General features: G+C 38.7%; 1 protein-coding gene across 1 annotated transcript in view; it reads right to left on the bottom strand.

Moving 5' to 3' along the window:
* Positions 1-14,616, bottom strand: part of LOC116756386 (RAD52 motif-containing protein 1-like) — a 70,958-nt gene that overhangs the window by 4,692 nt on the left and 51,650 nt on the right. Inside the window, 3 exon segments of the mRNA XM_032636638.1 lie at positions 212-337; positions 3,454-3,633; positions 4,242-4,337. Coding sequence (XP_032492529.1) covers positions 212-337; positions 3,454-3,633; positions 4,242-4,337 — 402 coding nt within the window.

Here is a 14,616-nt window from a genome sequence, read left to right as displayed (position 1 = left end):
TGCCATACAAATACTGGAGAAAATTATGGACACCACCATCCAAGTCATTGAGATTATCACTAATTCTAGGTGGCAGGCCAATGCTCAGATACTTCCATGTGGAAACCTCTCACATCTCCTCCCCATAGCCCTGTTCTATTCTTCTCTCTAAAGTCTAGGAGTTCAATGTTGAAAAGAGTCTGGTTAGTCAAAGAAAATCTGCAGAGTTTACCCTGATGATCCTTTTTGACCACCCATGGAAACCAAAGTAGTAATTTGTCAATTCTTGGCATCTGGAGCTGTTTAGGGCAAGCCGAGATGAACCTAAAGACATAAAAGACCTAAAAATATCACTACCCTACGTAGAGATTTATTTGGGATACACCTGAGATTTATCAATACCAATTTCATAGAGTGGTTGTGAAGATTAAGTAGGACATTTTAAGCAATGAGTTCACAGTGAGCCCTAAATACATGTTATTTATTATTTTTAAGTCAGTACTTTTCTGCATCATTTACAGGGCCCCTGATTAACCGGAAGGTTCGCTGACCTCTCGTGGTGAAAGTGATGATGAAAGCAACCAAGGAAACCCAGCAGAAGCCTATTATGGGGCTGGGGGTAAGCAAAGGAAGTGAACTGTTTTAGTCGTCTCATCCTGTAGCTCCTGCTTGAGAATATGACCTGAAGAGGAGATAAGATGGACCTGCCACTGAATTCGGACCTTAACCTGTAGCACCCCCTCCCCACGTTACTAACCGCTGTTAGAAGAGGGAATACATATACCTCTATAAATGCAAAAAAGCATCCAAAAGAATTAGAGGTTCATCTGCATTAACAAGCTTCTTTGAGAGTGCAAATATTTCCAGTCTTAACTCTCTAAAGAACTTACATATTACTGTGGATTTTTTACATCACTACTTCTTTAAATGTCCATTTCCATTTTGAACAGGCTATAGTACATAAATATAGCCATAAAAATTCAAATAACACAAATAAAGTCAAAGCATTGTTAATTCGTTATTGATTTGTTTGTGCATCTTCCTCTGTCACTAGTTTATGAGCTCCTTAAGTGCTTGAAGGAACCATATATTATGCTTTCCTTGTTACCAGAAACAAGCATAGATCTTGGCATACAATAAAATAGAGGAGTGATGGTCTGTTGACTGAGTGAAGGAATGAGTACATAAGAAAATGAAATTACTTTCTCCAACTGAAGCTGCCTGCTGGGAATGAGAAATGAAGACTAATTTTTAAATATTGAGTGTCACATGGGAGGCTAGGCCCTGTACCGTGAGTCATAATGGAGCTGTCCTGGATAATTAGCAGTCTTCAGAAGGGCTCTGAGCCCCTCGGTAGTAGAGACAGTTCATATCTGGGATAACCTTGCCACAGCTCTTGCTGGAAAACATTTCCCTTCGTGCTACTGAGAAAAACTCAGATACATTAGGCCTTTCCTTCATTTTATTTTAAAATGTTATTCTCTTTTCTGTATTTATAAAAAACACAGGGGAAAATAGATAAGTATGTATACCTGCCAATGAATAAAATAATACATAATTGGAATGTCCGTGCGGGTGCAGTGATTAAGACTCCGTGGTCCCAATGCAGGGGCCCCGGGCTCTATCCCTGGTCAGAGAACTAGATCTCACATGCATGCTGCAACTAAGAGTTCTCATGCCACATTTAAGGAGCCTGCGAGCCACAACTAAAGGAGCTTGCCTGTTGCAACTGGGGAGCCCACATGCCACAACAGGGGAGTCCTTGAGCCGCAACTAAGGAGCCCACCTGCTGCAACTGAACCCCGGTGCAAACAAATAAAATTGAAAAAGAATGCATAAGTAAAGTAGGAAACAATTTCAGGGGTGTGGGTAGTAAACTAAGGCTCTGAATTAAATAAGGAAATCTAATACAAATGCCCTTTCCTCTCAACTCTATAGTGACTTGGAGAACATTTTCTTCATTACTCTATCAGTGCCGGGCTTTATGCTGTGAAAATCTCACAACCTACGCTTATGGAATGGTCTTAATGTCCAATATAAGAAAAGAACTCATTACTCACAACTGATACCAAGTAACTGTTTCACAATCTTTCCAGGACCATCTGTAATATCTGAGTCGTTATGTGAAATGGTCGTATGGTCCGCAAATTTAAGAATGTCTGACACAAAATCATTTCAATCCCAGGGAGTACAGCCAGGATTGAAGAGGGTGTTAAACAGGGTACAGAAGTGGGAGGTAGTGTACCTAGAGTCACATCTGAGGAGAGTTCTCAGATTCAATAAAGGTGAAATCAGTGAGTAAAGAAATATGGGTGAGAAGAGGCAGCAAGGTCAGTAGAAAGTAGCCAGAGCAAGAAGCCAATCCGAGAAGACACACAATTATAAAGGGAAAGGTCTGGGAAACCTAAGTCTCACTCACTTATTCAGAGGAATTGAAAAGGTCCTTGAAAAAGGAATGGTGGCTGAATGGAGGCACATAATGAAATGTTAATTCTGGGAAAGTAAAATTGGATGGTATGCTCATATGGAATAAGGTTTCTACAATGCATTAAAGAATACTTTAACCATTTTCTGGAATCTTAAGGGACTTTTGAATAGGCAGTTTGAGAATGATGATGATGATGAAGCCTCCCTTATGTTACATCTGACAAAAGTTTGTCAAACTCGGGACTTCCCTGGTGGCACAGTGATTAATAAGAGTCCGCCTGCCAGTGCAGGGCATACGGGTTCGATCCCTGGTCCAGGAAGATGCCACATGCCGCAGAGCAACTAAGCCCGTGTGCCACAACTACTGAGCCTGTGCTTTAGAGCCTGTGAGCCACAACTACTGAAATCCATGTGCCTAGAACCCGTGCTCCGCAAGAAGAGAAGCCGTCGCGATGAGAAGCCCACGCATGGCAATGAAGAGCAACCCCCGCTCGCCGCAAATAGAGAAAGCCGGCGCTCAGCAACAAGACCCAACGCAGCCAGAAATAAATAAATAATTCATTAATTTAAAAAAATTGTCACCCTCACACATTTAAAATCCACATAAAAGTAAATATAAGGAAGACTCTTGTGAAGATTTCTTAAATTAAGGGTGAGCATAAAATGACATGGGGTTTAACATCAGTTAAGTTATGGTTTGGCCTCTAGTTTCCACATTTACTGTAATGATCCTTAAGTAAGTCACTTAACCATCATGAGTTCGAGTTTCTTCATCTAAGAAAAAAGAAACAACTGTGGAACTGGGAGATCAGTGGAGCAGTGCATCTGAGTGTACTCTGTACACCACAGTGCTGTACAAACGGTGGCCTTTCCACCCTCGACCCCCGCCCCAGGTCTTAGTTCCCAGACCTGGGATTCAATCCGGGCCCTCAGCAGTGAAAGTGCAGAGTCCTAACCACTGGACCTCCAGGGAATTCCTGATGGCCTATTAGTTTTAAATTCAGCACTTCATCCCAGTAGAGCGAAGAATTCCACATTTGGACCCACCTTCACTGGACATGTATGAAAAAGCTGCTTCTGGTCGCATGCCTTTTGGACTCTGTGGGCATCCACTGCTGAATAAAACTTGATGATGGCATAGAACCCAGGACCACCCACTGCTGTGTTTGTGAAGACTCAGACAGAATACAGAAGGCCAAACTGGGAGAAGACTGTGAACAGAGAATGCTGTAGGGTGATCCCACGCTAACTAAGTGCAGGAAATTTCAGGCCCAGGAAACCAAACCGCCCATTCCCTTATATTCCCCCAGCCCTTTGCCACAGGTAACTGTGGTGAGGCTGCAACTCCAAACACTTCTCATTTCATGAACAAGTTTCCCTCTGAAATCCTAAGCTTCGAGAAGCATTAGGAGGCAATGCCTTTCGTTGGGGACTATCTCTCAAAAGTCTATGGGGGCTTCCCTGGTGGCACAGTGGTTGGGAGTCCGCCTGCCGATGCAGGGGATGGGGGTTCGTGCCCCGGTCCGGGAGGATCCCACATGCCGCGGAGCGGCTGGGCCCGTGAACCATGGCCGCTGGGCCTGCGCGTCCGGAGCCTGTGCTCCGCGGCGGGGGAGGCCACAGCAGTGAGAGGCCCGCGTACCTAAAAATTAAAAAAAAAAAAAAAAAAAAAAGTCTATGGGGGCGAGCTGACTGCTCAGGTCGTCTCTAGAACTAAGATTCCTATCAGCGGAGACCACAGGCAAATGAGGTACTGAAGCAGTACCTCGGGGCGCCCAGTTACTGGGGCGCGGGGCGGCTTCCTCCACCCAGCCCTCCGCTCCGGCTCGTCTCACTTGCAAGTCCTCCGCCGTGGGTCCAGAGCTCAGCTCCCACACCAGCAAGGTTTTGTCACCCGCGATTGGAACGCAAAAGGTACCAAGTGCAGCATCCTACAGTCACCGCGTGTATGCAGCCCAGGGCGCAAGCGGACTGCGCCAGGAAACGCGAGCCTGCACTTTTTAAAAAGTTAGTGCCGATAAATCTAATATATAGAAAAATAGTTGAAAGCCCCTGAGTGTTTTGTGGATAGAAAAGCTTGAGATTCGGAGCAAGGTCAGACCTGGACAGTCTAAGAATAAACTAGCTCTCCATTCCATTAGAAGGGCTAGGTAGCAGCTTCTGGTTATGGAACCAGAAACTCTCAGGCTCCAAACAGGACATAAAACAGCATCACTTGTACTCTTTACAAAATTGCAGAAACAAACAAAATAAACAAAAATGTATTTACACCTGTTGTATACGACAAAGGATACTTGAGACCAAATGTATATAAAACCAGTTTACAAACTGTGAGGCACTATATCAATGTGTTCTCATTTGCAGAGGGCACAGCATAGGATATGAGGCCAGTAATGTTAATTCCCTTCCCCCAACCATTCCTTTCTCTTGTTCCTTTATGTATGCGGATCAGTTACATTATTAAGCTGACAATGTAACTGAGCTATTATTAGCTTAATAATGTAACCAAGAATCTGATTTTTAGCAAGGGGGTAGTTCTTAGAAACTTAGGGAGCTGGAACTCTGAATGTATGGATTAAAATAATGCAATTACATCATGAATTTTAAAATATATCATCATGGATTAGAAATTAAAGTATTAAATTAAAAATTTATTATCCCACAGTTGAGACTCACCGCAACGTGTGACGTCTGTCAGGCATTCACTGTCACAACACAGCTTGACTGTCTTATAGACAACCTCAATAATATTTTTAAATTGGCAGAGGCAGCAGGCCATACGTCTAGGTAAGATCCTATAAATGGAAACACAGGTAATTAAATTCGTGGTAAAAGAGTTACTTGAGTAGGTAGAAGAGGTAGGCCAAGGCCACCACAGACCCGTGCAAAAAGGAGTTCTTGGGGCATATGGACTGAAGAACTGGATAGGGGCCGGTTGGCCAATTGCTGCTCTTGACTGTTGTAAATAAATATAGAGGAGGACAGAGGTGCCCAACAGAAGGATGAGGATGGCAGTAGGTATGGTATGCCTAGAAAAAAGGGAATAGGGATTAGAATTGGGTGACACTGATCTGTAGTTTAATTCAGAACTATCTCCTTCCAACCCGAAAGCCTCACTTTGGGTTGAGAGTACACAGGAAGAAGGCAGACTTCTAAGAAGAGTCTGAATAAGACCGCACCTTCTGTAGTCCCTTTCTCAGGTCCTATCTGTGAGTAGTAATATATTACAAGTTATTCTAGTCATAAAAAAGCATCGTGTGGTTTAACAATAACAGAGATCGCATTGGCCAAATCTGGACAAAAGGAACATTCTAAAGAATAACATTATCGGGCTTCCCTGGTGGCACAGTGGTTAGGAGTCTGCCTGCTGATGCAGGGGACGTGGGTTTGGGCCCTGGTCCGGGAAGATCCCACGTGTCGTGGAGCGGCTGGGCCCGTGCGCCACGGCTGCTGAGCCTGCGCTCCGGAGCCCGGGAGCCATGGTTACTGAAGCCCACGTTCCTAGAGCCCGTGCTCTGCGGCAGGAGAAGCCACCGCAATGAGAGGACTGCGCACTGCAGTGAAGAGTAGCCCCCGCCCACCTCAACTGGAGAGAGCCCGCGCACAGCAACGAAAACGCAACAGAGCCAAAAATAAATAAATTAAAAAAAAAAAAAAAGAATAACATTATCATTATAATAAGGTATAACATAGTTAATTTTTAAAAAAGCACATGAGTTCATAATGATACTCAAATGAAAATTGGGGAGCTCTTCTTTATAGAATAATGTCAGCTAATAAATGCACAGGGAATGACAGAATAAGAAAAGTGTCATTTTGCAACTATCAATGTAATAATCGATTCAGACAAGGATTATCATTGATGCACAGTTGGGTGAAGAGTTGTTTGAAAGTAGGATCTTCACTGATCCCAAAGTATCACTCCACATATTATTTATCAACTACCAAGGGGAAAAATAACTTTACAATGGAGAGATATGGAAGATACCACATTAATCAAGTGATCAAACTTAGCACTGGGCCACCTGAAGTGCTGAAGTATGAAGAATACATCACCTATATAGTATTCTTCCACAAAATGTTTACTTTGAATCTAATGAGGAAACAGACAAATCCAGATTGTGGGGAAATATACAAGACAACTGGCTTAGACTCTTCAAAAATTCCAATGTCATAAAGACCAAAAAAAAAAAAATGGTAGGGAAATATTCTAGATTAAAGGAAACAAAGACGTAACATGCAATGCCTAATCTTTAATTGGATGCTGTATCAAAACAAAACAGACTTAAAAGAATATTATTGGCTTCTGGCCAAGATGAAGTAACAAGGACCAATTTAACCTCCCACCCGAAACAATGAAAACATCAAACAGAACATATGAAACAAAAGTTTTCAAGAAACTGGACCTCAGGCAATAAAGTTCAGTGATTCCACAAGAGATGGGAAATAAATGACTTGATCCCTATAATTGCCCTAATTTACTTCTCTGAGAGAGTTTCCAGGTCATGGTACAGGGAAGAGAAGTCCAGGCAGAGACTGGTGGACTCCATGACTGAGGAAATGGAGCTAAGAGTTTGGGAAAACCAAGGTAACTAGAGCTCACAAAGCAGACTATCAGACAGAAAAGAAGTGCACAGAAAAAGAAGTCTGGAGATATGCAGAGGGATCTCTTGAGAATTCAACAAAGTATTAGTCAGTACATTTGTGTGAGGAATTACTTGATGCCAGGAAAAGAACCACATGAAAGGATTAATAATAACTGGATATCACACAGGGTTGTAGGAATAGTACCTGTTCCTACAAGTCAGACTGTAAAACCTCATGATACTCAGAAAGGACTTGTCTCAGTAGTTGCAAATAATGAGCTCCAGACTAAAGGCTACTTGGACTCCTACCCAACGAGTCTTAAAAGCTAGACCTAAAAGAATAAAACTGTTTTGAGTAAATTAATTTCACCCAAAACAAAACCCAAGCATTTTACAGGAATATAAATATATATAGCACCCAAGAAACTAAAACTCACAATATCGGGGATCATACGAAGTATTGCCAAGCATGCAAAGAAGTAGGAAAATATGACCCATAGTGAGGGAAAAAGGCAATCAATCAAAACTAACCCATAATCTATACAGATGTTAGAATTGGCAGAAAAGAACATTTTAAAAGTTATTATACCTGAAGAAAAGTTACTATAACTGTATTTCATATGTTAAAAAACCCAGACTAAATGCTGAAAATGTTATGTACAGGCATGGAAAATGTAAAACAGACCTAAATTGAGCTTCTAGAAATTAAAATCTATGTCTAAATTAAAAAGACATTGAACGAGGTTAATGGCAGATTAGACACTTCAGAAGAAAGTGTCAGTGAACATTAAGGCATAGTATTAGAAACAGTCCAAAATGAAACAAAAAGAGTAACAAAACAAAACAACAACAAAAATGAATACAGCATCAGTGAGTTGTGCAACAACTTCAAGTGGCCTAATACATGAGTACTTAGAGTCCATGAAGGAGAGGAAAAATACAACAACTTGAAGAAATAATATCCAAAATTTTTCCAAATTCGTAAACACTATAATCCCACTAAGTTAACAAGATCAATGAACTTAAAGCATAATAAACATGGAAAAAACTACACCAAGGCACAAAAAATAATCGAATTGCTCAAAACATGCAATAAGGAAAAAAAATTAAAAGCAGCCAGAGGAAAAAATTATACACTACATACAGAGGAACAAAGATAACAATAACAGCAGAATTCTTGTTGGAAACAGTGTAAATGAGAACTCAGCTGAATCACATCTTTAAAGTAGTGAATTGAATTCTATCAAGCTAGAATTCTATACCCAGATGTGTCAAAACAAAAGCAAAATAAAGACTATTTCAGACATACAAAAGCTGAAAGAATTCATTACTAGTAGACTTTCACTATAAGAAATGTTAAAAGAAGTATTTTTAAGCAGAAGGAAAATGACACCAGATTGGAATATGGATCTACACAAAAGATTAAGAATATGGGAATTGGGAATTCCATAGTGGTTCAGTGGTTAAGAATCTGCCTGCCAATGCAGGGGACATGGGTTCAATCCCTGGTCCGGGAAGATCCCACATGCTGCGGAGCAACTACGCCCGTATACGTCACAACTACTGAGCCCACACTCTAGAGCCTGTGTGCCACAACTATGAAGCCCATGCACCTAGAGCCTGTGCTCTGCAACAAGAGAAGCCATCCAATTAGAAGCTGGAGCACCTCAATGAAGAGTAGCCCTTGCTTGCCGCAACTAGAGAAAGCGCAGGTGAAGCAAAAGAGACTCAACGCAGCAAGAATAAATTTAAAAATTATACTTAAAAAAATTTTTAAAGGATTTTAGGCATTCAATATATGTCTCTGACCAAAATGAAATTAAATTAGATATTAACAAACTCGAAAAATCTCCAAATATTTGGAAACTAAACAACACACTTCTGAGTAACTTTTTGGTCAAAGAAGAAATCAAAAGGGAAATCAGAAACTATTTTGAACTCACTGAAACTGAAAACATAATATGTCAACATGTGGGATATTGCTAATGCTGTACTCAGCTTCCTCAACTTCCACCTTAAACTGGAAAAACGTGAGCAAATTTATCACAGAGTAAGAGAAGAAAGAACACAATAAAGATCAAAGTAGAAATAAATAAAATGGAAAACAGAAAAATACTATAGATAGTAAAAGGATAATAAGAGAATATTATAGAATACTTTATACCAAGAAATTCAAGATGAAATGGAAAAAATTCCTTAAAGACATGCACTACTGAAGTTTATTAAAGAATAAAGATATTAAAGAAATTGGATGTGCAGTGTAAAACCTTCCAACAAAGAAAGCTTCAAGTCCAGGTGGCTTAACTGATAAATTCTACTGAACATTTAAGGAACAAAATAATGCCAATTCTACACAAGCTCTACCAGAAAGTTGAAGCGAAGGGAATACTTCCCAACTTTTTTATAAGGCTAACTTTCACTGTATCAAGATTAGACAATGACATTACAAGAAATCTATAGACCAATATCTCACATGAACACACAGACAAAAATTCTTAATAAAATTTTAGTATATCAAATACAATAATATATAAAAAGATGATACATCATGACCAAGTAGGGTTTATCTCAAGAATGAAAGGTTGGCTTAATATTTGAAAATCAATTTACCCAACTTATTACAATAAAAAAGAAAAATCAGGACAACACTGGTGGGGCAGTGGTTAAGAATACACCTGCCAGTGCAGGGGACATGAGTTTGAGCCCAGGTCCGGGAAGATCCCACGTGCAACGGAGCATCTAAACCCGTGCACCACAACTACTGAGCCTGTGCTCTAGAGTGCATGAGCCACAACTTCTGAGCCCATGTGCCACAACTAGTGAAGCCCGTGCACCTACAGCCCATGCTCTGCAGCAAGAGAAGCCACTGCAATAAGAAGCCTGCATACTCCAATGAAGAGTAGTCCCTGCTTGCCAGAACCAGAGAATGCCTGCGTGCAGCAATGAAGACCCAATTCACCCCAAAATAAATAAACAAATTAAGTAAAGAAAAGAGAAAAATCTTATAATCATTGCAATAGACGAAGGAAAAGAATGAAAAAATCTAACATCCATTCCTGATTAAAGGAAAAAACAGCCCTCAGTAGACTAGGAATGGAAGGAGACGTCCTCAACTTGATAAATGGCTTCTACAAAAACCCTAACATCATATTTAATGCTGAAGGACAAAGTACTTTCTCTCCAGGATCAGGACAAAGGCAAGGATGTCTGCTCTCATTACTTCTATTTGACATTGCACTGAAGGTTCTAGCCAGTGCAATAGGGCAACAAAAAGAAAAGAGATATTCAGAATGGAAAGAAAGAAGTAAAACTATATTTGCAGATAACATGATTATGTAGAAAACCTGACAGAATATACAAAAATGCTACTGGAACTCATAAATGAGTTTATCAAGTTTGCAGGGTACAAGATCAACATACGAAAAGATTAATTTATCTCAACAAACAATCAGAGAGCAAAGTTTTAAAATACTACTTATAACAGAATCAAACATATAAAATACTTAGAATAAATCTGACAAAAGATGTAAAAGACTTGCAAACTGAAAACTGTAAAATATTGCTGGGGGAAATTAAGGAAGACCTAAATAAATGGAGAGATATAATGTATTCATGGATCAGAAGATTTAATATTGTTAAGACATCAATTCTCGCCAAATTGATTTATAGATCAAACTCCCAGTAGGCTTTTCTATAGAAATTGACAAGCCAATTCTAAAATTCATATGGAAATAAAATTTAGAATAACTAAAACAACTTTAAAAAAGAACAAAGTTGAAGAACTAAGTAACTGATTTCAATGCTTATGAAGCTACACTTTCAAGACATTGTGATAGTAGTGTAAAGATAGACAAAAAGATCAAAGGAACAGAATAGAAACTTCAGAAGTAGAGAGATGTGGACAACTGACTTTCAGGTTCAAAGGCATTTAGTGGAGAAACGATAGGATTTTCTACAAATGGTGTGGAACAACTGAACATCCAGGTTCAAAAAATAAATAAATAAAAGAACTTCCATCCAAATCGTAATACAGAAATATACTATTCAGCAATAAACAGAAATTAATTACTGATATCTACAACAATATGGATGAAGATTAAAATAATCATGCTGAGATAGAAACCAGTTAGAAAAAAGTATAAACTGTATATTCCATTAACAAAAAATTCTAGAAAATGCAAACAAAAAACAGATCAATGGTTGCACGGCGATTGGGAAGGGCAAGGAACGATGGGTAGAAAGAATTACAAAGAGACATTATGGAACTTTCTGAGGTGATGGACATTTTGATTTTGGTGATGTCTTCCTGCTGTGTATGTGTGTGTGTGTGTGTGAACAGCGATTATTATATGTCAATTATACCTCAAAAAGCTGTTAAAAGAAAAATTATATGAGAGAGACAACTGGGGAAATTTGAATAGCAACTCTTTATTAGGTAATATTGTGTAGGAATTTAATTTCTTCAATACTGTGTGTTAACAGTATTGTAGTTACATAGGGAAATAATTTTTAATATCCAGAGAGAAGGGCCTCTAGCTGACAAGAGAGGGATCGCAATTGTGGCAGACGCTTTTGGAGGCTGAGGAAGACGAGGCTAGAGCAGTGACCAATGTGTGACAGCGTGGTGAAGAGAGTCATTTGTCAGCTGACCTGACAAAGACGGTTGGAACAGACTGCTAAATGCAGGGTCCTTTCCCCATACTAATCTCGTGCAATCCCCTCATCTAGCCTTGGTATAACAGAAAGTTTCTACTAGCTTGCCATATTGGAGGAGGGATGGCACAGTATAAGGTGCAGTAAGTTGTGTAATAAACTGTCACAATAGGGTCCTACAGAAATAGTTTTTAAACTGCAAAAAAATGAGACTTGATCCTTCCCTCACAACATATAAGAAAATTAACTCAAAATGAATCACAGATCTAAATGGAACTACACAACTTCTGGAAGAAAACATAGGAGAAAATCTTTGTGATTTTGGGTTACACAGTGGGGTCTCACAAAAAGATTTCTTAGATAAGACACAAAAAAGCACAAGCCATCTAAGAAAAATTGCTAAGGGACTTCCCTGGAGGTTAAGACCCTGAGTTCCCAATGTAGGGGGGCACGGGTTCCATCCCTCGTCAGGGAACTAGATCCCACGTGCATGTCGCAACTAAGAGTTTGCATGCCACAACTAAGAAGCCCATGAGCCGCAACTAAGGAGCTCACCTGCCGCAACCAAGACCCAGAACAACCAAATAAATTAATTAAATAAATATGAAAAAAAGAAAAATTGCTAAATTAGAGTTCATCAAAAATTTAAAACTTCTAGTCTTCAGAGACACTTTAATACAATGAAGATAAGTCACAATCTGGAAGAAGATATTTACTAAACACATATCTTAGAGAAAGGACTTTTTCCATTGCTTTTTATATAAAGCACTCTTAAAACTCAATATAAATATCCAATTAAAAAATGGATTTGAACAGACACTTCATTTAAAAAGATATTTCCACATGAATAGACACTCAACATCATCAGCTATTACAGAAATGCAAAATCTGGCAAAAACTATGAGATACAACTGCACACCTACTAGAAAGGCTAAATTTTTTTTAAAAACAAATATAAGGATCAAGTGATGATGTGGAGCAACTGAAACGCGCATAGACTGCTAGTGGGAAACCAAAATGGCACAGGCACTTTAGAAAACAGTTCAGCAGTTTCTTAAAAAGTTAAATATGCACTTAGCATATGATGAAGCAATCCCACCCTTAGGTATTTTACCCCAAAGAAATGAAAACATACGATCGCACAAAACATTTGTTCACACACACATGTGAGTGTTTTCAGAGGCTTTGTTCATAATAGCCAAAAATCTAGAAACAACTCAAATGTTCATCAAATGATGAATGCATAAACAAACTGTATCCACACAACTAGAATACTCCTCAGCAGTAAAGAGGAATGAACTACTGACAGTGGAACAAAACAGATGAAGCTCCAAAGAGACTGGTAAGTGAAAGAAGCCAAAAACAAAAGGGTATATAACACATGCTTTCAGTTATAAGATATTCTGGAAAACGCAACATTATACAGAAAAAAATCAGATTGGTGGTTGCCAGGGCCTGGTAGTGGGAGGAGGATGGATTGACTACAAAGGGACATGACGGGTCTTTTGGGAGGGCAGAAGTTTTCTTGACCTCAAATGTGGTGGTGGCTACAGAACTATACGTTTGTCAAAACACATCACACCGTATATTTAAAAATAGTGAATTTTGTTAAATGAAAATTATACATAAATAAATTTGACTTAAGAAAATAATAAAACAAACGTAAAAAAACAATTGAGTGAAAATAAATTAAGAAAAATCAACTTACAGTTTTTCCAAATCAAGGGTCATCATGAGGATGCTTTCAATTGTTGTAAGTGACACTTGTGTTGTTCCCATGTCTCTGAAGGAGAAGCCCAAACATGCATGATATAAAACCCAGACAAAAATTCTAAACTTAAAAAGATACTTAACATGTGATTACTTCAGTTCTGGCTTCTTACTTGCCATGGATGATAATTCTAAAGGGCTCTTACTGAAGAAATTTAAATTTGCATCATCAAATGAATGACCTTGGTGTTGAACAGTACAATCATTTTTTATTATCCTAACTTCTCATTTTCAATTGCATCTACCTCTTTTGATCACTCTTTTAAAAAAAAATAATGTACCCCTTATTCCTTTTTGCTTTCTGGAATAAATACATTCCTACATGCATCTACATCTTCCATAACTATATGTGTTCTTCAACACTGTTCTCATTCTCTGCTGGCTGTCTTACCCATATATATATATATATATATTTTTAACCGTTTTCTTTGCCAATAAGTCTTATTTTCAGTAACCCAGTTAAAACCTAAATTATGACTTTTTAGCCAGAGTACTCAATCTTTGACAAAACTCAAAAAGAGCAGAAATTGTCTCATGAGCCATGAAACTGCTGCAATACTTACAAATATTTTAATGCTGGCAATTTAAAAAGATAAGAATCTTCAACTGTTGTCAAAGGATTCTGATTGAGAATTCTGAAAAATGGGATGGAATTAAAATTATCTGCATTTTCAATTACTTCCATGAAAGCTTATATTCATTTTTTTTTGGTATGGAACTTGAAAGTTAAAAAAAATCATTTTCTGTCTTTACCTATAAATCACCCTTAGAATCTATAAAACACTCTTTCATTGGGAACTACCCAGGACTCTAGATGATAAAGTTGAGAAGAGGAACAAACAAAAAAATAGAAAAAAAGTGGCTAGCATAGAACAATATGCCAAAGAACTTTTCAGGTTAAAAACCCAAGAAGTGACTATGCTGGTAGGAAACCCCTGCTCTGTAAAAAAAAGTACTATTTCTACTGTCCTCCATAATTCAAGGTATTTTTCTTTCATCTCTACAAATTCCTTAAAATTTCATGATTTAAACTACCCAGTAAAAGATAAAAATAGGGCTAATTCCTTGGTTCTGGATCGAAAGAAGAAGAGACAAATCCAAGAGGAACTGGTGAAAGCCATACTCCCATCACAGAGTCCCATGTGTATTCTTGTATCATAGCTTTGTTACTGTGTATGTAATCACCTGTTTACTTGTCACT

This window comes from Phocoena sinus, chromosome 7 (genome assembly GCF_008692025.1).
Source record: "Phocoena sinus isolate mPhoSin1 chromosome 7, mPhoSin1.pri, whole genome shotgun sequence".
In the NCBI taxonomy this organism is placed as follows: Eukaryota; Metazoa; Chordata; class Mammalia; order Artiodactyla; family Phocoenidae; genus Phocoena; species Phocoena sinus.
Note: the sequence above shows the minus strand (reverse complement) of the source record. Positions and strands in the feature narration are given on the sequence as shown.